This window comes from Anarhichas minor, unplaced genomic scaffold (genome assembly GCF_050575085.1).
Source record: "Anarhichas minor isolate MPS153535 unplaced genomic scaffold, ASM5057508v1 ptg000024l, whole genome shotgun sequence".
Classification (NCBI taxonomy): Eukaryota; Metazoa; Chordata; class Actinopteri; order Perciformes; family Anarhichadidae; genus Anarhichas; species Anarhichas minor.
In genome coordinates, this window is record NW_027466470.1 from 3,948,941 (window position 1) to 3,972,314 (window position 23,374).

The window sequence follows — 23,374 nt, forward strand, 5'->3', positions numbered from 1 at the left end:
AAAATATTTTCATATAAGTCAAGGAAGTCGAACTTATATTTAACTGACAATGAAGATATTTTTACATTATTATTCTTTTGATTGGTGTATATTGCCAAAATAAATGTCCAAAGACTTAAATGCAAGAAGACAGTTGATTATTTTTTTATTAATTCTCTACATAAATATTCAAATCAGAAGCATAGTTAAATCCTTCACATTGTGACAGGCCATGCCCGGCCTGAGGTACATGTGAAGCTTAGTGCAAGAAAGTGGGCATGAGGAAGTCACACAGATACGATTACAGCCTGTCTGGGTAGCACATGTCAATCTGCTGGTTCACACAAAAATCAGATTTGTCATTGCTAAGCTGTTGCAGAGTCACACTGGTGTCCTCATGGTTTGATGTCTGAGTCGGTGCCGTTCTCGGCTTTGCTCCGAGGCTTCACCATCCTCTCCAGGGCAGCGTAGCTCTGCACCGCTCGGTCGTACACGGAGTCGCCGGTCGACTTCACGATGGTCGCAGCCTGCTCCGGGTAGTAGAGGGAGGCGCTCACGGTCATCAGGCCCACCGGGTAGATTAGCCTTTTCGCCCGGGAGCCTCTGGCAAGAAACAGCCCCAAGATACCGGTGAAGCCGATGACTCCCGCCCGGGGATAGAAGTCCTTCGGCGGGTTCTTCAAGTAGGCGTAGGAGTCACTCCCAAACTTGACAGCACTTTGAACTTTGGGTTTAATTTGGTCATAGGTGCCCCGACACCAGCCCGTGTATGGCTCCGTTAACTTCCTGATGGTGGCGACTCTCTGCTCCAGCTGACCCGCTTCAGGAGGCTCCTCGTACGGAGACTTCTGCTGCGGAGGAGCGCTGTACAGAGTCAGCTCGTCCCGGAGCAGAGGAGCGGTGGTCTCTGTCTCTCCGTCACCGGCAGGAGCAGCAGCGAATACGGGGCTCGGCAACAAACTCGCAGCTCCCGGCATGGCGCTACCCGTCACCTTCAAAATGATCGCTGCCGGCTCATGCATTCACTACGGTGTCTGAGGAGGGACATTACTGGTGGCTAGTCGAAGCGACAATCACGCCGCCTTTTAGTTCACGTTTATTTCGCTTGAAGAGCACAAGGTAGTCTTTGGAAAGGTTTTTATATATACGGGTTGTTTACCATAAATACATTAAGTGATATAAAATGGTTATTCCATTATTTATGTTATTTAATAGGCAGTTACTGGTGGAAAATGTAGGCACTTGTTTTACTGTGAGGTTCAGTATTTACATTTTATGCAACTTTATAATTAAATGTTACTACATTTTACAACTACTTTGCAGATTAACCCTTTAAAATACCAAACACGATCTTCTTATAATAATTGTTACCTTGTTATAGATCAAACTGCTTATTAAATACAGTGTACAACAACATACAAAGTACCTAAAATAACTCAAACCAAAGTCGATATTAAAATGCTGCTAGACGTTAATGCATCAGTTATGATATTCTGACTACTTCGACACTTTGCAAGTTTTTAAATAATGGGACTTGACCTTTTTATTTTTTCTACTTCTACTCTTATTTTACTATAACTTTTTAATCAAATGGTGTTTTAATTGATTCACTGTTTAGTACGTTATTAATTAATAACTAAATGTGTTTTAGTCTATTTTACTATTATTTTTAACTGATTATTACCGGTCTTGTGCTTAATACACTTACTATACTGTTAATAACATCGCTGTGACTTTTGTATTCATTTATTCATTCCAGTTTTCATTCATTCATTTTCTTCGCGGGTTTCCTCATCCGTCACTATGACGTCACTGGTTGCCACGGATCTAGCGTCGACAGCAACAGTCCAAACATTCAATAATGTAGCAGCAGCTATACGTAGGCTACACATTCAGGCAAACGCTAATAATTTATGTTTATCGAATAGTTTACAAGGAGTTGTATAGTTGTTCCTGTTTGGGGATATAACGTTAACTATATAGCGTTATATTTTAAAAAAGGTAAAAGATTAGTTCTATTCTGAATGGAGTGTCTTGGAGTATCATCTGCTCAGCACCTGCAGGCTCTCTCTACCTTGTTATCAACTCAGCAGGATGATGATGGTGATGAAGACTGTAAAGTAAGATATTGTACAATCAGATTTTGATCATTTATTACATTCGGCCTTAATGCAATAGTAAATGATAATACTGTACACATGTCTCAAATATATGAAGAGTCTTTAAAAGACGATGCACAAAGTTAACTTTAGTGCTTTTGTCTTTTAACTGCATGCCTTGTACTGAAGATTGAATGACTGGATGCCATTAGTGTTTATTTGAGTTAAGATAAAGCCTTAAGTGACTGCTGCCGTTTTTCAATGTTTATTTAAGATATGTCTTATTGTTTTTACGTCATATATTCTGACCCATGGCAGAGGAAGTTTTTAAGTGTATGTCTGTTAAGCAAAAGCCAAATTAACATGCGAGAGGCCTAAACTCTCTGTTGGTTTACAATAACATGAGTTAACCTCAACAGAATGTGACTGCTTGTGCAGGACTGGGTCCTGGACACATCGGCCCCCCACCCAAAAGAGATAAAGAAGGTAATGCTTTGTATTTCTCTTGCAAAATAACTTCTAAAAAAAAAAAAACTCCTCAGTCATTATAGTAACTCAGATGACTTGATGAAATGTACAAACAGAACTTGTGTGTGTGTTGCTGTTCATTTAGTGTCAACTGTCTATGAGAAGAAGAACAGCAAAGATATATGGAGCGAGGAGGAGGTGGCTGAGGGCTCCCAGTATGATGATCTTGCTGACCCGCGGCCACAACCTGAGTAAGACTACAGGGCTGAAAGAGATGCACACCAAAGGGTTCACTGGTGTTTAAAGGGGGAAACACTGGGGAAAGAAGACATGTCCATTTTGTTTTTTACCAATTCCCTCACTGAGAATGCACCTTCCCTCATCCTCACTTCTTGGGTTTATTTAAGCCTTAAAACCAGAAAAGCCAAACTGTCCCATGTAAAGGTTTAACTCACAACTTTCTACTCATGAAACTTTATTTATTTATTACTTCCCTGGGTTACCCTTGTGCTATATATAGAAGTGAAAAGCATGGCTGATTAAGAGACAGTGGGCCCCCTGGACACGGTCTCTTTGTGGTCTTTTTGTGTCTCCTCGTGGTTGGTATGTCTCTCTTTGAGTGACATCTTGTAGGTGAAGGCCAGGGGGGGCCCTCACACTTTGGGCCTCTGAGCCTGTGGCCGGTAGACCCGTTCAGTAATCCATCCTGAAAGGGAGAACAAAACTGTCTGAAGAATTGAGCATTATTACACCTCAGCTGACACTCAGCTGAGACTTTAAGCCGTGCTTATTTCTGCATGTTGTTGTTCTCTATTGATTCAGTCCAGTGTGATGTGAAATTACTTTAAAGTTTATAACCTTTGTGTTCAGGTATGAAATAATCCTGAAGCAGAGTGTGGGGACAGAGGATCTGTTCTTGGGCTTGAACAGAAAGGACCCATCCTCCATGTGTTGTGAAGCCATGCTGGTAATTTATCTACCGCCACAGCATTTTTGTATTGAAATACATGTACTTGTTTTGATACTGAAAAAAAAGAAATGTACAAGGATGTGATCAGGGACAGCAAGAGACACACAATCAGGATGCTCCCATTGCTAAGTGTGGGCTGGTTTTGGAGAATACATTTTAAGAACTCGATCATTTCAGGCTCAACCAAGCCAGTAAACATTTTGAAACTATGGAAAGTATAAAAACTGTGAAGGAGTAAACAATTCAACTGTTAAGTTGCACAGATAAGGCAGAGTAAGTGTAACTGTTTAGAAAATCAGATCAGAGTTAAATAAAGAAAAATAAAATTATTATTATTTTTACCAGAATCTAGGAAATAAGGATCTATTACAGCCTTAGCTAGTTTATTAGAACTGAAAAAGCAGTGTATATTAACATCGTAATGCGGATGAGATATCTGTATCCTCTTTGAATGAAAGTAAAGATTGAACATGTGCACAGTGTACAATATTAAAGATGCTGACTTGTTCCCTCTCTTAGGTGAAAATCAAACTACCAGACACTGAAGCAACAGATGTAGTGCTGGATGTAAAAGAAAAGTTCCTTGATCTACGAACGCCAAAATAGTAAGGCGTGCTTTGAAAATGTTCTCTTTCATTTTTAATCCCCTCAAGACGGAGCAGCCTCAGCTCAGACCAAAACCTCCCATTTCCAGACATTTCCTTTTAATCAGAGGTTCACGTCAAGATCTGAGCTTCGATTTGCTGTTTTCCTGCCGCTCTTAACATCCTCCTCCCTCAGATACACGCTCTCTCCCTTGTGCTCTCGCTCTCCTAACCTGTCTGCTCCCCTCTCTTCAGTAAACTGGGTCTTCATCTCCCACATCCGACCCACAGCCACGGGGGAAAGGCTCAGTTCTTCAGTGAGAGGGGGGAACTGGAGGTGACTCTGCTCATCAAACGTCCCATGGATTTTATCAACATGCAATGAGAAACACTGACTACAGCCAACGACTATTCAAAAGACACGGAGTAGTTGTTTCTACATGTCTTGTCTGATTCCATGAGTATTAAAATATGTTTTTTCTAATAAACATTTGTCTTATTATATGTTTGTTTTCATAATTTCAGGATGAATTCCTTTATTATTGATGATAATACAATAACTGTGATTGCAAAACACGATTAAGGGGAAAGACATACATTAGGTTAAAATAGTTTCACGTCTGTTGTTACACAATACTCACACGGCCATGTGTGTGTGTATGTTGTTGGTGACTTTTAATTGTTCCTTTTCTTTGGGAAGATGCCCACCTCGTTTGGCTCTCAGACTACTGACGCCTCATTAACTTTGGCTGAAAGTTGGAAGGCATTTGTGCACAGAAGAGCGTCTGTGGATTTTATGTCCCATCTCTTTCATTGTTGTCACACTAGGAAGGGATTATTTCAGGGCCAGTAAAGGCAGCACAAGTTAAATTTTATTAAAAAATGCTTTATTCGCTGCCCCAATGGTTTAAGATGAGCAAACATGAAAAGCATTAACAAATATAAAGCACAATCTAAAGATGAAAAGACAGGAGCAGGAAAACGTTTAGAAACAAGAAATAATGGCAATAAACAATCCATAGTTGACCATTAACTTTTAGAAATATTACAGTGACCAATAACTATGTCAACATACATGTGATCACATAAGAATTGTATTGATATAGACTTGGAAAAAGTCTGAACCATGTGTTTCTGTGATGCTACACTGTCCATCTTTTTATTGTTTTCTGCCAGCAGCAACTTAACATTTGAGGAAGTGGACTTGTAACTGAAACATTGCTAATTAAAACCTAAGATCAGCAGGTGAGTGGGACCAAATAAATGAAATCTTAACATCCAGAAAAACAATTAAGGTCCCGCGTATCAGTGAAGCTGCTCATTGCACAAAGGAGAAACTGCTCATCTTGCAAGTCTTGATGTTAAAGTGCAGTGGTGAAAATTATCTAAATACAAGTAGTACTGTACTTAATATTTTCAGGCATTTTACTTTAGCATCACCATTTTAGGTCAATTTATGCTTCTCACTACATTGCAGAGTGAGATATTGCATTTTGCATGTCACTATTTAACAGCTCCTTTTTAAAATGAAATGCAGTTTACACATATATAATTAACAATGAGCCAATGATATAATAGTATTACACTCTGTATTGTGAGTATTTCTTTACTTTTGATAAGCTACTTTAACTACAATTTGTTGCGAATACTTCTGTTATTTAAAAAAAATCTGGAATGCATGACTTTTAAACTGTGATATTGCATATTTTGCATAAGAAAATGATTTGAATATTTCTTCTACCACTGTTAAGGTAAGATAGGATATTTAAAAATAAACATGTAGAAGCAGCATCCCTGGGTGAGCCGTGCCACACCTCCCAGCGCCGTTACCGCAGCAGCGGCGGCGGTGGTGTGATCACGTGACGCCTGCATTTCCGACACAACAATACAACATTGGTCTGCATTCACGCTCCCACTCTTTCCCCCCCTCCCTCTCGGTATGGCGGACGGCGAGAGGTCCCCGTTACTATCGGATCTGGGAGATGGTGGTCTTGGCAGCGGTAACGGCGGGGTGTCTCCCGGTGCAGCGCCCTACGGTGTGCCCATCAAACCACAGAGTGAGTATCCATGGTGCCCTCTCTCCTCCAGCCTCAATTAGCCTAGCTCTAACGTTAGCCGCTAACCTTAGCGGCTAACGTTGTGCCAACTAGCCAACCTAGCAACCGTTACATGTTAGCTTTGGTAGCGTTAGCTAGCTAGCTAGCTAGCTCTACTGAGCACCGGCAAAACCACGCGCTAAGCTTTAGGTTTGCAGCTCAGTAATACTATCACAACAAATATATTTAATTCACGTTTCCTGACGCACATTTATGAATATATTTTAACAGCTGTACGGTGGCCACTGTGCTAGCAAGCTAGATAACTACAACTTAGCTAGCATCTGAGAAACACCTGATTTGATTGACACATGAGACAGCGAATACGGAGACTGGTGAGGGACGATGCGACCAATGACAGCTCACATTGGGAGGGACTGTTGGTAGATACGGTAATGGCAGATGTATGGCTCCTAATTGTGTTTGCTTTCAAAAACTGAACTGTGTTCAGCCTGCTTGCTAACAATGTAGATCAGTTGCATCTGGTTCCTAGGTTAAACTGTCTCATTTACTACCTCATTCCTTATCAGATGTCTGTCCCTCACTAATACTAGACTCCTATTTGTTGAAACTAACCCCCAATCAGCATTCCAAGAATGTTTTTCTTATAAAGCTCCTTTCAGTCCACCTCGAGACTAAATCTTATTAACTTGTTAATCGCAACATAAGAGGTTACTTGTCACGGGAATTTAGGCCTTTTTTTCTCTATCTGTTGCACAACTCCTGTAATTGTGTTCCCTCAACAATCCCTTCACTTGTTACTGGTCGGACTACTTTTGTATTCACCATTTTCTCCCTTCCTTGCCTCCGTCCCTCTCCAGGCTTCCCTCCGTTCCCCAGCCCGACTCAGCCCTCGGTGCTCCTGGGGGAGGACCCGCCGCCCTACTCCCCTCTCACCTCCCCGGAGAGTGGCAGTGCGCCTGTTATCAGCTGCAGGGTGTGTCAGAGCCTGATCTCCGTGGAGGGAAAGATCCACCAACATGTGGTGAAGTGCGGGGTTTGCAATGAAGCTACGGTATGTTATCAAAGTAACGCACACAAAGCTTTTTTCAAATCACACAAACTAGGCCTACAAAAGACAAATTAATTATGAACTTTCATAAAAACAAAATGGATAAAAGACACCTTGAAAAATACATATTGTATCCATAAAGAATAACAAAATTCAACTTAGTTATTGTACACAGACCTACACTTAAGACTGGGGCACTTACGCTTGAGGGGTATTTCTTGGGCAGTTTACAGCGAATGTGCATTAGCATGTTCATTGTGTTTCCATTCACATACCCTACAACGGTAGAGCGAAGCAGACACACTGTCCTCGTCTAAAACAACACAACTCTCTCAATCAGGCGGGTCTTTCAGCTTTGGCGTTATCTCATATGGGATCAGTTTATCTCCCATCTCTACTGTATGCCGTTGAAAGACACATTCATGCACAAATACATGACCAGTATCTTACTTTAAAGGGTTGTTTCACACAAATTACAAACTTCTCGTGGTGTCTACCCACACAGGAGATTTGGTTTTATTTAACTCAGCCTTTGAGATATGTGTCTCTAAGATTTCTGCCTCCATCCCAGTACAATGGAGGTGAATGTCATTTTGTTTTTGGGACTCAAAGCACTGAAAATTCATCCCAGAATCGGTGTCCTCATTACTCTGGATAATCCACAGAGCTCACAGTGAGGTCACTAACAGTCCCTATAATCCGTCTGGAAATGGTTTTTGGTAGAAAGTTGTTTTTAGAAAGCATTTGTTTTGTTGCTATTTGGTTGAACTAACCCTTAAATGTGCTGGCTATAGTTTTTACACATCATGAAAAAGCTTTATAAATTAGATGGACCGTTTTTATAAGTTTCCACTCTGAACTATGCCAACCAACATCAACTGGGTCAGCCTCAGTATCCAGATCCAAGGACTCCTTAACAGTGGGAGTTGATTTATTTAGTCTGGTGAGGTGAGTGCGATGTCATTTTAATTTATATGTGCACCAAACAATCACAGTGAGACATGCTGTAGACGTGCTGTAGGTCCTCTTCCAGATGTTAGCTACAGGTTTATGATGTGAACTCGGGTGTCGACAAACACAGGATACACAACATGAATTTTTAACACTTGTACGAATTCCAAAGCTAAGCGTCGGTCTTCTGATCTCTCAGGCCCGTTTGATGTTGTGAAGTCTCGTCAGTGTTGTGTGATGCTACGCTCTACAAATATTCTGTAAGCTCCTTGCGAGTAGACGAGAGATTTGGACTGAAAAGCACATGTAAGTGTTTGACTTATTAATGCCAGTGGTCAGAATGAACCACCGATACTCGGAGAAAAAGCCTCTACTTCAGCAACACGGACAGCGCCATGGATATATATATATTTATTTAATTTTTATCAAAGCACAGAAAGAGAGACACTTCTTTAAACAAGCTGTCTGGTGGAGTCACAAGCATTGTCTACTAATTTGCACTAATTCATTCAGGATGTCAACTCTCCTACTGCCTTTACATTCATACCACTTGTTTACCATCATGGGGTTTTTCCTGATCTGGCAGTCTGAAGTCTTAAAAATGTTTGACCAAGACTGAGTAAAATGCAGATGGAAAAATCAGGCACCAACAACACCAAACGCAGTCGATAGAGCCCACCTGTCCTCTTGATAAAGGTCCCATTGTTGTGTTTTTATTGTAGCTATCACAGTTGATTTGACAGCGATACAGTTATGTATCTGGTTATTTGTTGCGTCAGGTGTGGAAAGACAACACAAACAACAAATGTACATCAGATACACCTTTTCTTTTAGCTTCCTGGTCTATGAAAGTTTAGATCATCACTTTGAGGGAAAGGGCCTCTCAGAGAAATGGATCTAAACGATTGGGCCATTAGGAGAGTTGAGCTGAAGATAAAACGCGTTAAATGAGCTCCTCTGTTGTGCGTCAGCGGCAATGCAGATCGGTGTACAGATGGAAGTTGAAATGTGAAATGTGTCCAGATGTACCAACTGGCAAAATGAGCAATTCACAGACGGAGGGAACATATGTACATGTGCAGAAATATGTCCAGGGTGTGCAAAAAGAGATCCTTGGACAACCTACAGAGAACACACAGACGAGGGTGCATTCGGACTGAAATTGGTTTCATCGTCTGCATGACAGATGGAAGTTGCATCGTACAGAATCTTGTTAAGACTCCAGTATTGGCTCCAATCCAAAGATTTGTATAAGAATGTGGACAGCAGGCGAAGCATAGGTTTGATCTACAGGCTCTGTGCTGGTGTTAATGGGGCTCTCTTTCTGCTTGTGTGTCAGTCTTCTGTTGTTAATTAGCCTGATGAACGAGCCATGTAGCTTTTAATTCAACAAGTAGCGTGAGAAAACAATCAGAAGTTAACATTTGTACATTTCACTGCCACAGATTTCTGTGTCTTCCATCGCTGTTAACGTGGTAATATTCACGAGGCAGAACGTCTCTTTTCTCGACGCGGGACACGCCGATCGAGCAGAAGCAACGATTATTATATATCGAGACGTCAGATTCCAACATTCATAAAGAACATCGTACAATTTACAGGTTGTGGGAAAGATTACTCTCCTGCAGCTGCATGTTATTTTGTTTTGAATTAATCCATTTTTGTTTTAAAATGGGCAGAATAACAGAAACAGCTGTCAGTATAATGTTCTACATTTCAGCAGCAGCCTCCAGAATGACATTACAAGCTTCATGAAGGTGGGATTTATTGCAGGACTGTTGTATTAGACTGGGCTGAAAGTAATTTAAATGTTGACACTGACAAATCTCTGTATTACAGTCATTTTAATAAGTAAAGGTGACTGAGATTTGACAATCCCCCGTGTAATGACTACATGTAATATTAGCTTTCCCTCCCTATCATTACCTCCCTCCCTCCAGTGCAGACACAACCTCCCCTCCCACAGCTGTTGTAAGTGATATTGATGACGGAGCAGGACGCTCATAGTACTCAATCTGATCGGGTTAGTCAGAGTGTAATGACGCAGGGGAGAGAACCATCATCAGGCCATTCTGTTGGGTCCAGAGGAAGGCGTGTTAATGGTATAGCTGTGAGTGTTTGTTCTCTGCGTGAGCTCAAACTATGTGCTGGACAGCTGATTTTCGTGAGATGACACAAAGTAGGCTGCACCAACAAGAGCTGGTTATAAAAATAACATATTATGCCACCAATGTGAATACTAAATACTGTAGAGCGTACAGCAACAAAAACCTTCTAATATACTGTAGCAGCCGACTGCAGGACCAAATCTTATCGTATGAAAGTCACACTTTTGATGCCTTTTTCCATATTTTCCCCGATATTGATGTTAAGGTGCATCGCTAGATACACCTGTTGTTTTGCAGAAAGTCCCGGAAGGCTTTAATAAATGTCGTCGCTCCAGACTAACTGTTTACTGGTTTCACTGGTGTGATTCCATTTATGTTTACTGGAATATCAATAGAGACACCCAAACTCGTTCACAGAGCCTTTTTGGTGGCGCAATAATACATTTTAAGCGTTTCTCGCAAAGAATGAGCACTCGACGCTTGATGTGTTGGTTCAAGTCTTAAATCACCTATTTAATATTACTATAATAATAATAATAATGTGATGACTCTGTTCAGTCGTTTCAACAGCAACGAGCAGCTCCTGAACCGATGAGGTCGACGGAGCTCCACCGGCATCACGATGTATCATGAAAACTGTCCCTTGATTCCTGCAGTACAGCAACTTTCTAATACCTCCCAGAATACCTCTCTCTCTCCCTGAAGTAGTATTGGTTAATTCTCATCCGTCAAGAATAATTGGCTTGTTATCTACTCCCATTGTAATTCCTCGTTCTCCTGTCTTCTTATCTCCTCCTGTGCGCCTGCACGTCTCCCTCTGCAGCCAATTAAGAACGCCCCAGCAGGGAAGAAGTACGTTCGCTGCCCCTGCAACTGTCTGCTCATCTGCAAAGTCACCTCCCAGAGGATCGCCTGTCCCCGGCCATATTGGTGAGAGATTCTTTTCCGTGTGTGTGTGTGTGTGTGTGTGTGTGTGTGTGTGTGTGTGTGTGTGTGTGTGTGTGTGTGTGTGTGTGTGTGTGTGTGTGTGTGTGTGTGTGTGTGTGTGTGTGTGTGTGTGTGTGTGTGTGTGTGTGTGTGTGTGTGTGTGAGAGAGAGAGAGAGGGGTGAAGCAGAGGAAACAAGGTGCAGTGGGAGCAGTAGTCCCCTCAATTAAGGCTGTGCTCCTGGCGCAGTTTGCATGCGGTGCTCAGTGAGTCGGATGAGGAAGTAACAGCCTCATTAGAACGCGTTTCACTTCTGCACACCGTCCGTGTTACGTCGGCGTGGGTAGTATACTGTATTCTGTGTGAGGTTGGGCCAAATATAATAGAGCAATGGGGATTGTGTTGAGGTTTAATCTGCACCTTGCAGCTAAATATCACATTTATTTTGCATGTAGCTGCTTTAATTATGAGCTAAATTCCTGCTACTATACAAATACTCACATAGCAATTTTATTTATATATACTATAATATACTATACTATTAGAGAGCAAAATGAGCACATACGTCTCTTTAGAACATAACCGGTGAAAGTAAACTGTTCCATGAGTTATAATAAATGTCCTTTTTTATTTTCCAGTCCATGAAGACGTCGGTTGCTAGAAGTTCAAATACAGTTTGGGGAAGAAAAGTTTCAGTCGCCGTCTGTCAGGAAATGAGCGAAAGAAAAAGCCATAAAACACTGTTTACAGGCCCAACAGATGTGTTGGGATTGTTTTATTGTAAAACAAACAGAAGGCTGATTTCAGTGTCTGGAAATGAACGGCTTTGGCAGCTCATCTGAACATCGTGCTGCTGCTGTGTGACGCTGGTAAAGAGAGATACCGGGCCTTTTACATTGTTAGCCATCTTTTATTTGGAGGGTTAATTTCCTGCTGCAATGTAAGTCTGTATAATTCTAAACTGTGCATCACAAAATCTGTTGTTATGATGATCTGCAGCACATAATCCATCTGTCAGCTTCAGTGCAGATCATAAGTCTGAGAGCTAATTAGAGTAAAGATTCCTTTTTGTCATAAATGCACAAAGAAATTAGTGTGTTTTCAAACCAAATGACATATCTTAAAAAAAAAAAAACATATTTCACGACTTACCCATAAACCAGTAATCTGCTTTGAAATGATCGCACATTGCGACTCTTTAGGAACAAAGCAGGAGTTTCAGTGTGAACTGTCTTTGAAGATATTGTCTGTGAACTGTGTGTGTGTGTTTATTGTATCACAGGTATTCTTTAGATTGAAAGACTCTTTGTTTCCAGAACACAACATCATTTAGCTTTCATAGCCGGCGGGGGATCCTGCATGTTTCACAAAACGTGTAGAAAACATCAGCCATGCTGCTTTCATCCTTTTATCCAAGCTGCTCCTGGGAGGGGGCTGCGTGCTGCGATGATGATGAAGTTGCTGTAAATTAGCAGTCGGCCTCACTGACTCACCTAAACAAAGTCATTTCTAGCCCCGTGAATCCCTCACAGTAGCTCTACTGTCTCTCAACACGATGTTGTGACGTCCAAAGAATATCTACCAAAGAAAGTAGAGGCGTCTGCTGCCGTCATTGGTTGTTCCTCGTCCCGCGACATGACGCCCTGCAGGGTCCCAGAAGTAGAACTATTTTTATCTTTGGGCGCAGCCGCCGCGCCCTGAAAAATAGTCTCTCGGGAAAAGGTTGTGAGGATTCCTCCGAGGCCACTCGTCCTGCATCACATGTCTCTGGAGGGTTTACCTCCTCGTGTCACCGCTTAGCATTCAGACACGTCTCCGTGCTGCTGTCTGATCAGGGATGCTGAGCGACCGCGGTAGTCTGAGGAGGAAGTTGATTAAAGAAAAGCAGTTTTAATGATAATGAACAGATTGGCTGCTGATGAATCCCCCAAAAAGTGAAACTGTCGTCAGCCTTTCCACACCGACGCCTCGGGCGGTGCTAATTAGCTTGCACTTACGCTGAGTGATATCTTGAGTAGGTCGTGGTGTGAATGTTCATTTTCTTTTTCTGTCTGCGTCTCTTCTAGTAAGAGGATAATTAATCTGGGTCCAGTTCATCCTGGTCCGGCCAGTCCTGATCCCCAGCCGGCCGGGGCCCGGGTCTCCTGTGGACACTGCAGCAACACCTTCCTGGTACCACACTCACTCTGTCGAAACAGAATAATGTTCATTCATTTCACTTCTGTGGCCTCGAAGATTTAGAATCACAACACAGACACAGTTTAAGCAATAGTTCAGCTTTTTGGGTGTTTTGCCTATTTGCTTTCTTGCTGAGCGTTGGATGAGAAGATTGAGTCTCACGTCTGTCTGTCACATCCACAGCCACCAGCGGGCTAGCTCAGCTAGCTTTAGGCTTTCAGACAGACATGAGTGGTATTGATCGTCTGGTCGTCTATGAACCTTTTCCATAAAGGTCTACTAACTAGCTTTTTTACTTCTATTTATTTTTCATTTCTTTATACAAAATCGAATTCATTTTCTCTTCCCATCCTCATAGCTTTTGAAGAGATAGATCAAACCATTATGAAATTATTATTCTCTAATTATCAACAATGGCATAAACAACATGTATTGATCGCTCTGATCCGCCTCTGACGAGCAGGAGGAATTGCAACATCAGAACAATATATTCAGTCTCTGGCACAGGTCCCTCTACGGCCTCTTTAGATGATCTATATCTCAAATAAAATCACATGCCCTGCATGGAGCCAAGACCCGTTAAAGGCGTTGATGAAGAGGTGATGCATTACTATGTACAGTAGCTGAATAATAACACTGCTCTTGGCTTCGGAGTGAAGCTTTTAGCGTTTGTCCGCTGAAATGTCTGGCGACCCTTTCAGCAGGCCTGCGAGGTATCTGTTGTGAAATGTACTGTAGCATATATATATATATATATATATATACATATGCATATACACACACACGACCAAAGAGAGGAGGGCGGGAAGGAGAAAGGGAAGAATGGCGTTAGACGTCGGATGGATGATTGAGGGTGTTTAGCATTCATCGGACCTTTGCTGCCTGCTTAAAGACAGGGAGGCTGAGTGGAAATACTAATCTGTGCCCTGGGTGGCGGTGCGGTGATCCTCTAGTCGCAGATCTACTGATAATGTTCTCTGTGCTCCCAATACAGAGTGTTTTCCTCTTCAAAACAAGACGAATGCACAGTGTATTCTGCCCTGCAGGCTGTACAAATGTATAAACGCGCCCAACGTTAGGGAGGAATAAACGTCTGCAGCCTGAGAGGAGACTGTTTCTCTTTGTCATCTCTGTGGCTGGTGCTGAGCACCTGTTGGCAAGAGCTGCGATGCTTTTTGTTAAGTTTCTTAAAGTATGTCATTAATCCATGAAGCAGCAGCAGGCGTGTTTATATAACGCCGCCTGTAATCCCACAAGGAATTTATTCTAAATTTGTACATTTTCAAAGTATTTGTCCCATCAGTGCAGATTTGTACTCTCATTGATTTAAATAGGGAATTATTCAGCAATAAGTCATTTAAGTATCAGTAGATAATTTAAGTCAAACATTTGCTTCTCAAATGTGAGGATTGTTGCTTTTCTCCATTTTCTATCATTGAACTGCTTTTTATTTATTCTTTTACAGACGTAATCTATTAGTCAGCTGTTTTACTCCAGTGTGCAGCGTTACACCCCCTCCATAAGTCCCTCAGGTCTCTTCTATACAAACCTGGTCAGCACAAACGCATTAAGAAAATAACATGAATTCCAAATGCCAACCCATTGTAAACACCTTTAACACCTCCACATGTGTGCACTGCCATCTTCACCTTTCTTCACCTAATGCATGATAACTCTCTGTATATGTTCATGTAGTGAGCAGTGTCTTCTGATTGTGAATGTAAGCCAGAGTATAAACTCGTTATGACTTCCGTGTCAAATGTGCGTGTTGGTTTCTGGCTGCAGCTGAAGGTGACATGTCTTTGTCTTTGTGATTTCAGTGGACAGAGTTCACAGACCGGACGCTGGCCCGGTGCCCACACTGCAGGAAAGTGTAAGTAGCTGTAAGCGATTCATCCATCACATCCCTTCACTCCCCACTGAGCGTCTACATTGTAGATTTACACCCTGAGGCGGCCTGCTGAAGCTTTAACTCGGTGGAACCGAGTCACTCAGTGAGCGAGCAGGTCGTGGCTTCAGGGTCTGCTGCAGCAGCAGCAGCAGCAGCAGAGAGCTCACGTGTCTCACGACATCATGAGGTCTCTGATCCGTGGGATTTAGCTCCACTTGTGTTTGGTACCTCAGGAGGTTCCTTTGACTTTGCTGCAAACCACATTCCTGTATTCTACATTCTGCGTAAGCTTCCTAACGCGGTGAGCAAAGTTCACCGGACTTTAGGAGCTGGAATCAGCAGGCATGTGATGCGTATCAAAAATGTGTTTCAAGTATGGCAAATCTGTGATATTGCAGTTTTTTATGCCAATATGGTCTGTCCCTGGAGGGAATTTCTTCAAATGTAGCACAAACTTGGCATTAAGGAAGAACTGATTAGAATTTGGTGGTCAAATCTCATTGTTGCCATAACTCAAGAATGAATATGCTAATTATGAAAAATTCAGACAAATGTCTGTCCAAAATATCATCACTTCATCCTATTAGACGTCGATGTACGGCATAGAACCGCGAGCTGGTAGTTCTAGTTGTGTTTGATGACTGGTTACGTCTAGGATTATGAACAGAACTGTGTCGATAAAACTTAGTTTGAAGTTTTTGTTGTACATTTAGGAGTAATGGAAGCAGCCTCCAGGCGTGTTCCTGCAGTCTGTCAGGCACACAGAGCAACAGGTTGCCTCCAGTCTTTGAACCTCATGGTGCTGAGAAGGAGGCGTCAGGTGTGTCCGTTGTATTACTGCGATACACGGGTGGGCCGTGACGGGTTTTATGAACAGCTTTAGTCGTCAGACTTAAGTTGGTCAGATCGGAAAAAGCCCCCAAATCCTGGATGGAGCCTGGACTCGTGTTTCTGCAGCTGTATCTCCGTCATCGTTCATGTGTTACTTCAGCCCTGAACATTCCATGAAGAGTTCACCTGCTTTGGTTGCAGTAATAAACATGTTTCTTATGTTGATTGATCCTGGAGTAGGATTCAAAAAACATTAAAGATGCCAAATTATGTTTTAACCCACGTCCTTATTGTTGAATAGGACGTTTTCAAATATATTTGGACATGGGCAAACACAGGTGAAATATTGCAATTAATGTTTGTCTGAATTCTTTTCAGCTGCTCCAGCTTCAGCGTTCTGTTGTCGTTCATGCTGACTCACTCACTGGGAACTCAAATAGCACGGAGCCATCTTTATTAATAACGCCTGTGCTGCTCCTACTGCGACAACTCAAAGTCCCTGCTGTGAAAAATACTCGTACTTACAGGGTCATATCATTGTGTTGTATTTGATTTAATTTCCTAATCAAATTAATCACCCCCTCTCTCTCTCTCTCTCCTCTGTCGGCCCTGCAGCTCCTCCATTGGCCAGAGGTATCCCCGAAGGCGGAGCTTGTGGTGTTTTCTACTCTGCTTGCTATTCAGCATCTCCACCGCCGGGCTGATGGTGAGTGGACGCCACACTGACATCCAACAGAGGGAGAGCTCTTTTAATCATAAGCATTAATATGAGATAATCATATAAAAAGTGGCCTGTAGGAATTAAGGAAAATAATAACTATTGTCTCATCTTTTTCAAATCTATCCTCCGTCTTTGTTATTTAAAATATGCAAATCTTAGAATTGCAGATAAAACAAAGGCAGTAGGAAAAAGCAGTCCGATTAAAATCTCCCATCTGTACGTTTAACATGGAGGGTGTGCAGATGTTATCTGTTCTTGTTTAAAAATGGATAAAACAAGAGTGCAACAGCAGAACTATCTCCCGATCATAGATCACAACTGGACAGTCAGCAGAGGATAACACCCGGTTACATAGAGAGGACGACACAGTGGATGCATTCTGCTTTATAAACAGCAGAGGGTGCAAGACGAGCATGAAACGGCCTCAGTACAGACACATTTAACTCAGGAGACAGACGTGCCTGTCAGCATGGAGAGCACTTAGCAATGTGCACACAATGAGAATGCTGTATTGACAGCATTGCGTAATGCTGGTGTAGTGGCAGTAAACGCCGCACCATGAGATCAGGTTGTTTTAATTCTAAAGTATGGCGCAGGAGCACAAGTTTTGACAGTTTTAATCTCCGAGCTGCGTCAGTAAACTTTTATCGACAACAAGTTACGGATCAAACTTTGCTTCCAGACTGCGTTTAATTAGAGGAATACCGAAGCAACGGTTTTAAAGTACATCAAGGTAGTTAAGAAGATCCATCGCCGTAACAGCTGTGATGTGTTCCCAACTCAGCAACATGAGCTAATAGCTGCCATTTAAAATGTTAAGGCCCCCGAGAGCAGCTTGAATCATTAAAACGTCACACATCGTTTACAGGAGAAGAGGGAAGGCATTAACTTAAGGCTGCGCTCTACGTTACTCTTTAAGGATATTTGATGTTTTTCTCAGCCTGCATGAGCTGGTTTGATTACCTCATGGTTCGATACGGCTGCCGGTCGCGCTCTCTTTAAATAACGATGAAGAGAATATGCAGTGCACACAAACGCGTACCTTTAACGTACACAAAACCTCGTCCCGGGCTGAAACATGCTCACTGGTTCATTCTAGATCTCGTTAGTCATCAGAGCCAGCGCTGCGTATCATCCAGCAGATCTATTAGTGTCAAAATGTTATTCATTAGAGCAATTCTATGATATTCCCGACAGCACTTCAACAATTAATATATATAGATGAATAAAATGCCTCTGAAGTAATGTTCCCTAATTCTAATTCGCCTTGTTCTCCCCATATTAGCTTTACTCCAGTGTTGTGACTTTGAAACAGGAATTCATATTTCCATATTCTCAGAAAATCCCTGTGGGTTCTCTCAAAGTCACTTTTACCGTCCTCATTAAATAATTTTCTTCGAAGCAGCTGCACACTCAATACTTGATGGTGAAGATATATTCTCTCTTACCCCCCCCCCACCCCTCCAGTCACTCTCGAGTATTGAATACTTCCATGGAAATTAGTGCATTTGCAGCAATTCAGTGGCGCTGCATCAGTCTGGTGCAGGCGGATTGATCACAGACTGTGGATACATAATTGTAGGAGTGACTTTCATCTTTTAACATTAGAAATCTCTGGATTGTTGGATGGAACATGAATGTGTCACATAATAAATGCAAAGAACATTTTAGTTGTAGCTTTAGCTCCGTGTTTGCTGGTTTCTTTGTAGCCTGCTTGGTCTTGTGCTGACTCATTCCAGTCACCATAACACCCTCAGCCTGTACTCCACAATGCTTTGTCTGTCTAGGCCGGAACGTGGACGAAGGCTCAGACCTACCAGGGGATCTACGCCTCGTGGGCCGCGCTGCTGCTCCTGGTTCTCGTCACCTTGGCTCGGGCCTTCTACTGGGCCTGCATGAGGGTCAGCCAGCCCCTCCAGAACTTCACATAGAGCCCCCTCCAGCCCCATGCCGCTCCTCTCCTCCCAACCCAACCAGGCAGGAGGAAAGAAAAAAAAAAACACAGAAAAACCAGATTATTTATTTAAATCCAACTCCAGAAAGAGAAACTTCTCCTCCTTCTGTCCCTCCCCGTTTAGTCAAATATGTTTCGAAAACTGGATGGCGGTGGCTGTGGCTGCTATATATCTATCGGTAACTATGATGACGCATATAGCCTAATGTACTGTTTATCTGTTCTAATCTCGTGGCCAGTGTGGGGCTCATTTTAACATCGCCGTTCTTCTTCTACTACTCTCCCCCCGCCCCCCCGCGCTGTTTCTACATTTTGGCTTTCGTCTGTGGCACATCGGTTGCAACCTCTAAGCTTAAGGGCTTAAAGCCAAGTCTTACGTGTGAATATTTGCTCCTGACTTTGTTTCGGGGGGGGGGGCCCGCTCCCTCTTCCAATCCTAATTTGACCATTTGGTTTCGTATTTTAGCATTTTTCAAAATGTTTAAACAGAGAAAACAAGTGATTTCTGTGAAAGCGGCGATGAAGTCAGATGAAGCTAACTAATCGATACCAGCGGAGGCCGTGTGGCTGGAGGGACACCAGCCGCCTTTTGTGAAGCAAAAAGATCAAGTAGGTGTTGAAATGTGTCTGAAAAATGTAATCCAGCAGCACATGAAGGTAGGCTACCATGTTTTTTAAACTCAGTGTTTTCTGCTGAATTATCCCCCTGGGACCGACTTTGATCCAAAGCAGCTTGAAAGCCTTAAAAGGAGGTGTGGTAGAAGGATTCAACACACACACACACACACACACACACACACACACACAGATGCCGACACACACATAGATGCCGACACACAATAAAAGGAGGGTGCTCTTTTAGAGTTTCAACGGCTCACAAACCAGCTTGTCAAAGGCATCCCAGCCTCCCTCTTCAAAGACGGACCTGCTAACCGATTTTCTCCATATTGGTCCTTCTCCTTATTTCAGGGAAGGAAAAAAGTGACACGCATCCCACTTTAAAGTTTGATAGTTTGTTCTGGTCCCGTAAACCACATCTGTCATCCAAACTGTAGCCAACAGGTTTTACTTTTATACAAAGTTGTTTTACTGTTCATTTTCCCGTTATACCTAAATACCTATTTTAATTGCACGTCTCCAATTGACACACCATGAGCAGCAAAATGTGGCACAAGCCCCCCTCCCATTGTTAAGAGGCCGCTTTACTTCATTACATGCGTCTATATGGTTTGACCTGGATTGATTTTTGTGCTGCTTGGCTTCCCAAAACACACCAAAAATATGAAACAAAACACGAAGAGGTATTGGCGGCTACAACATTGATATCTGAGTATAAGATGTGTTTTTGGAATTGCTTTCTGTTGCTGGCTGTAAGCTTTCATGCTCTCAAACCGCACTACACATTTCTCTTGGGAGAGGACGAAGCTGAATTTTAAGGGCCTGTTTGTATGTTTTGCTAGCTGAGGTTGAATCTATGAAAGCAAAACAACAGTGGGCTTAAAAATACAGTGCTACAGGCTCCAGATAGCAGCCCCAGAAGCCCGGGCTGTACATGAAAATACATCAAAGCTACCAAATAAACTGCAATAGGCGTGAAAGCACCCTGTTGCTAAACTGACAGGGTTTTGTATACATTTGGGACAATTCATGGTGAAAATATGTCCAGTCTTTGTCATTGAAGATGGCGGCTGTTATTGAGCTTTCTAGTTGATTGGTCTTCTTTAAGGCAACACGCTACATGCTCACTCATTAAGTCCCATCATGACTTCTCCGTCTGTGGTTCTGAATGTGGTAACATTTCTTTTTGATTGTAAATATATTTGTTGTTTATGTACAATGAAAAGTGACGAATTATGTTGCACTCCGAGCTCGACGCTACGGCGGTGATCGCCGCGGACGTTTTGTTTGTTTTAAAGAAGGTTATTTTTGCAACTCTTCACCCGTTACATATTTAATGATTTGATGAACTACTAACCTAATAAGCCTCTGGACACCCAGTCGTGTCCAAATCTTTAACCACAGAAACACATCAACATACTCACAAGCAACAAAACATTATGACCGAATCACATTCTCAAGCAATGACATTCTCTCTCTCTCTAATAAACACAAACACCCAGCACCTTATACAGTAGTGAGAAACACTGCAGACACCAAGTAAGATGAGAAGAAGTTACCCTGCTTGACTGAACTGAGGTCGCAAACGGTTCACATGGAAGTGTCATGTTATTTATTATACACGCTGCAAAAAAAAATCCACAAATAAGTCATTGATCGAGTCCAAAAATCTTATTTATTGTGGGAAAAAGTCTGTTATGGAGCGAGATAATCTAACTTTCTTCAAGACTGGACCAATGACGTTTTGTTTTTGATTTTATTTGATTACTACAATGATCCACCAGTTTCGAGTTATGTTCAGTGCATTGCTTTTTAATACTGATGGTAAAACAATAAGATTGGAGGACATGGTTGATATGACTTGTTTGAGGAGACCTTTTTTTGCAGTTCAGTGATCATGTTTTATCCATGACTGCAAAATGAAATCAATCATGTTATTGCCAATAATCAAGAACCTGGCTGATGCTCTTTTCAGAGTTTGTTTACACACAAATAAAGACATGATGATGTACAAAATGGCTCACATGAGTTCTTTTTTTATTTACCAAAACACAGGATCTGATAACGCCGTGAATCTCGGTTCATATATTTGTGGGAGAAAAACTTTCCACGTTAAGGCTTAAAGGCAAGGTTGGTAATCTTGAGAAACTAGCAAGAGTACGCTGGATTTAAAAAATGAAAGTAGCTTCCAGCACTAGCTCTAAAAGTTGGTAAATATAGTAACGTCCCTTCACCTCTACCAGCGCCTCTCTTTTTTTCCTTTATATTCTGCTTTTGTCTTGTTCCCGTGTACACAAATGGTTCCCAACCTTTCTTGTATGATGTAACCCCTCAGCCCAATCCGATGAGCTCAAGTGTAACAGTTTCAGCCATTTATCCGTTACTTTAAGCCAACAGTTTCAGCCATTTATCCGTTACTTTAAGCCAACAGTTTCAGCCATTTATCCGTTACTTTGAGCCAACAGTTTCAGCCATTTATCCGTTACTTTAAGCCAACAGTTTCAACCATTTATCCGTTACTTTAAGCCAACAGTTTCAGCCATTTATCCGTTACTTTGAGCCAACAGTTTCAGCCATTTATCCGTTACTTTAAGCCAACAGTTTCAGCCATTTATCCGTTACTTTAAGCCAACAGTTTCAGCCATTTATCCGTTACTTTAAGCTAACTGTTTCAGCCATTTATCTGTTACTTTAAGCTAACAGTTTCAACTTCTCTGCTTGCTTATTTTCTAGTTTTGCAACATGCAGAGGTGTTGTTCTGACTCAAGGTGGTGGCGTGTACTGTTCAGTCAACCTATTGTGGCTAATAGTATATTTTGAATATATTTAAGATCGGCATCCACCAATTTAGTCCTGTTTTTGTGATTGCTTTCATCTGTAACACGAATATGTGGATATAGGTTTTAATCCAATCATAATTCCTTTTTTTTCTCGAATGAGTTGAGCTGTGCTCCACAATAGTTCCACGTCCATGTCTACAGAGAGTAGTTTTGGAAATAATGTCGGTAAGTGAAACCTATGATTATAGCTGTCATCCACTCTTAATTGGGATAATTCATAGTTATTAAAACGAGTGAAATCAAACAATTTTTCTTTTTGTTGAACCTAAAGGACACCAGTTTTAGAACCACTCATTTAAAGCTTTGTACTTTAAAGAAAGAAGCCCAATTATCCTCAATTAAAAAAAAAAAGAAAAGCTTTATTTTATTTTCCTATTCCCACAAAATGTTGGAAAGAAGCTCATCTTTTTCTCACACGACTTGGCCCCTGTCGGCCTCTTGAGTTTCATGCGGATATATTTTTTGCCTGGACACAAAGAGATGGAGGGATTAAGGACATTGAGAAACCTTTTAGAAACCACAGCTCCCCGGAGAGCAGCACGAACCAGGGAGGCTGAGAGAACAGAAAGTGGAGGGGAATAAATAAATAAGCCCAAGGAAGTGAGGAAGACAATTGGTCCCATAACCTTCTGGTTTTAAGTGAGAGGGCATTCGTTTGCTTTTATTCTGTGACACGCTCAGCTTCTCTCTCACACGCTGCTGCTCTAAAAGGCTTCAGGTCCATTTTATTGACTGAAGATTTTATTCATGACATTATACCACTTTACCTCCTTTGGGAAACGTTGCTGTCTCTGCTCTCCACTTTTGTTCATTCTGCCATGTTGATAGTTTCCCCTTGTGAGATACTTCAGTGACTGTTCAGATGATGTGGGACTCGTACGATGGTGTGAGGCAGGAAGGAGAAAGGAAATCTCATTTGCTGTAAATCTTATTTGGTGCCTTTTCCATCATGACAGTCACATATACAATATAACATTTTTATGCCTTTTGCACATCAGTTCACAGCTGAGGGATCTTTTGCTCATTACTATTTAGCTATTATTAGGAAATAATGTTTTAATGAGAGTTATTTATCCAACAGCATGACTCAAGCCTTTGAAAATGCAGCAATACAACAGATCCTGTGTTGGAATGGTTTGCATCATCCT

General features: G+C 41.9%; 3 protein-coding genes and 1 long non-coding RNA gene across 5 annotated transcripts; 2 read left to right on the plus strand and 2 right to left on the minus strand.

Annotated features, from left to right (window-relative positions):
• Positions 1-127: 127 nt before the first annotated feature.
• On the minus strand, positions 128-1,016 carry LOC142956180 (MICOS complex subunit MIC26-like). The gene has a single exon (XM_076097579.1). It carries the CDS (start codon positions 999-1,001, stop codon positions 375-377), a length of 627 nt encoding a protein of 208 aa, XP_075953694.1. The 5' UTR covers positions 1,002-1,016; the 3' UTR covers positions 128-374.
• A 987-nt stretch (positions 1,017-2,003) lies between these two features.
• Positions 2,004-4,600, plus strand: dnaaf6 (dynein axonemal assembly factor 6). The gene is made up of 6 exons (XM_076097580.1): positions 2,004-2,099; positions 2,498-2,564; positions 2,692-2,797; positions 3,417-3,513; positions 4,036-4,121; positions 4,356-4,600. The coding sequence occupies exons 1-6, from the start codon at positions 2,004-2,006 to the stop codon at positions 4,483-4,485; spliced, it is 582 nt and encodes a 193-aa protein (XP_075953695.1). The 3' UTR covers positions 4,486-4,600.
• Positions 2,140-7,073, minus strand: LOC142956182 (uncharacterized). Its single transcript, XR_012955997.1, has 3 exons — positions 6,983-7,073; positions 3,405-3,570; positions 2,140-3,252 (listed from the first exon to the last, which is right to left on the minus strand). It is a non-coding gene; the product is annotated as an uncharacterized LOC142956182 (long non-coding RNA).
• Positions 5,951-21,402, plus strand: pip4p1a (phosphatidylinositol-4,5-bisphosphate 4-phosphatase 1a). Of its 2 annotated transcripts, XM_076097577.1 has the most exons (7): positions 5,955-6,157; positions 7,018-7,211; positions 11,091-11,197; positions 13,260-13,365; positions 15,192-15,244; positions 16,709-16,799; positions 18,602-21,402. In XM_076097577.1, the coding sequence occupies exons 1-7, from the start codon at positions 6,040-6,042 to the stop codon at positions 18,743-18,745; spliced, it is 813 nt and encodes a 270-aa protein (XP_075953692.1). In that variant the 5' UTR covers positions 5,955-6,039; the 3' UTR covers positions 18,746-21,402. The 2 variants fall into 2 exon arrangements, with proteins under 2 accessions (XP_075953693.1, XP_075953692.1); XM_076097578.1 differs by lacking the exons at positions 16,709-16,799; positions 18,602-21,402 and adding an exon at positions 16,472-16,701 and having other exon boundaries at positions 5,951-6,157.
• Positions 21,403-23,374: the final 1,972 nt, after the last annotated feature.

Bases quoted from the DNA above. Each gene is read 5' to 3' on its own strand.
- LOC142956180 (XM_076097579.1), bottom strand. From the start codon at position 1,001: ATGCATGAGCCGGCAGCGATCATTTTGAAGGTGACGGGTAGCGCCATG.
- dnaaf6 (XM_076097580.1), top strand. From the start codon at position 2,004: ATGGAGTGTCTTGGAGTATCATCTGCTCAGCACCTGCAGGCTCTCTCT. The intron at 2,100-2,497 runs GTAAGATATTGT...TAACCTCAACAG, and splicing joins ATGGTGATGAAGACTGTAAA to AATGTGACTGCTTGTGCAGG. The intron at 2,565-2,691 runs GTAATGCTTTGT...CTGTTCATTTAG, and splicing joins ACCCAAAAGAGATAAAGAAG to TGTCAACTGTCTATGAGAAG.
- pip4p1a (XM_076097577.1), top strand. From the start codon at position 6,040: ATGGCGGACGGCGAGAGGTCCCCGTTACTATCGGATCTGGGAGATGGT. The intron at 7,212-11,090 runs GTATGTTATCAA...CTCCCTCTGCAG, and splicing joins GGGTTTGCAATGAAGCTACG to CCAATTAAGAACGCCCCAGC. The intron at 15,245-16,708 runs GTAAGTAGCTGT...TCGGCCCTGCAG, and splicing joins TGCCCACACTGCAGGAAAGT to CTCCTCCATTGGCCAGAGGT.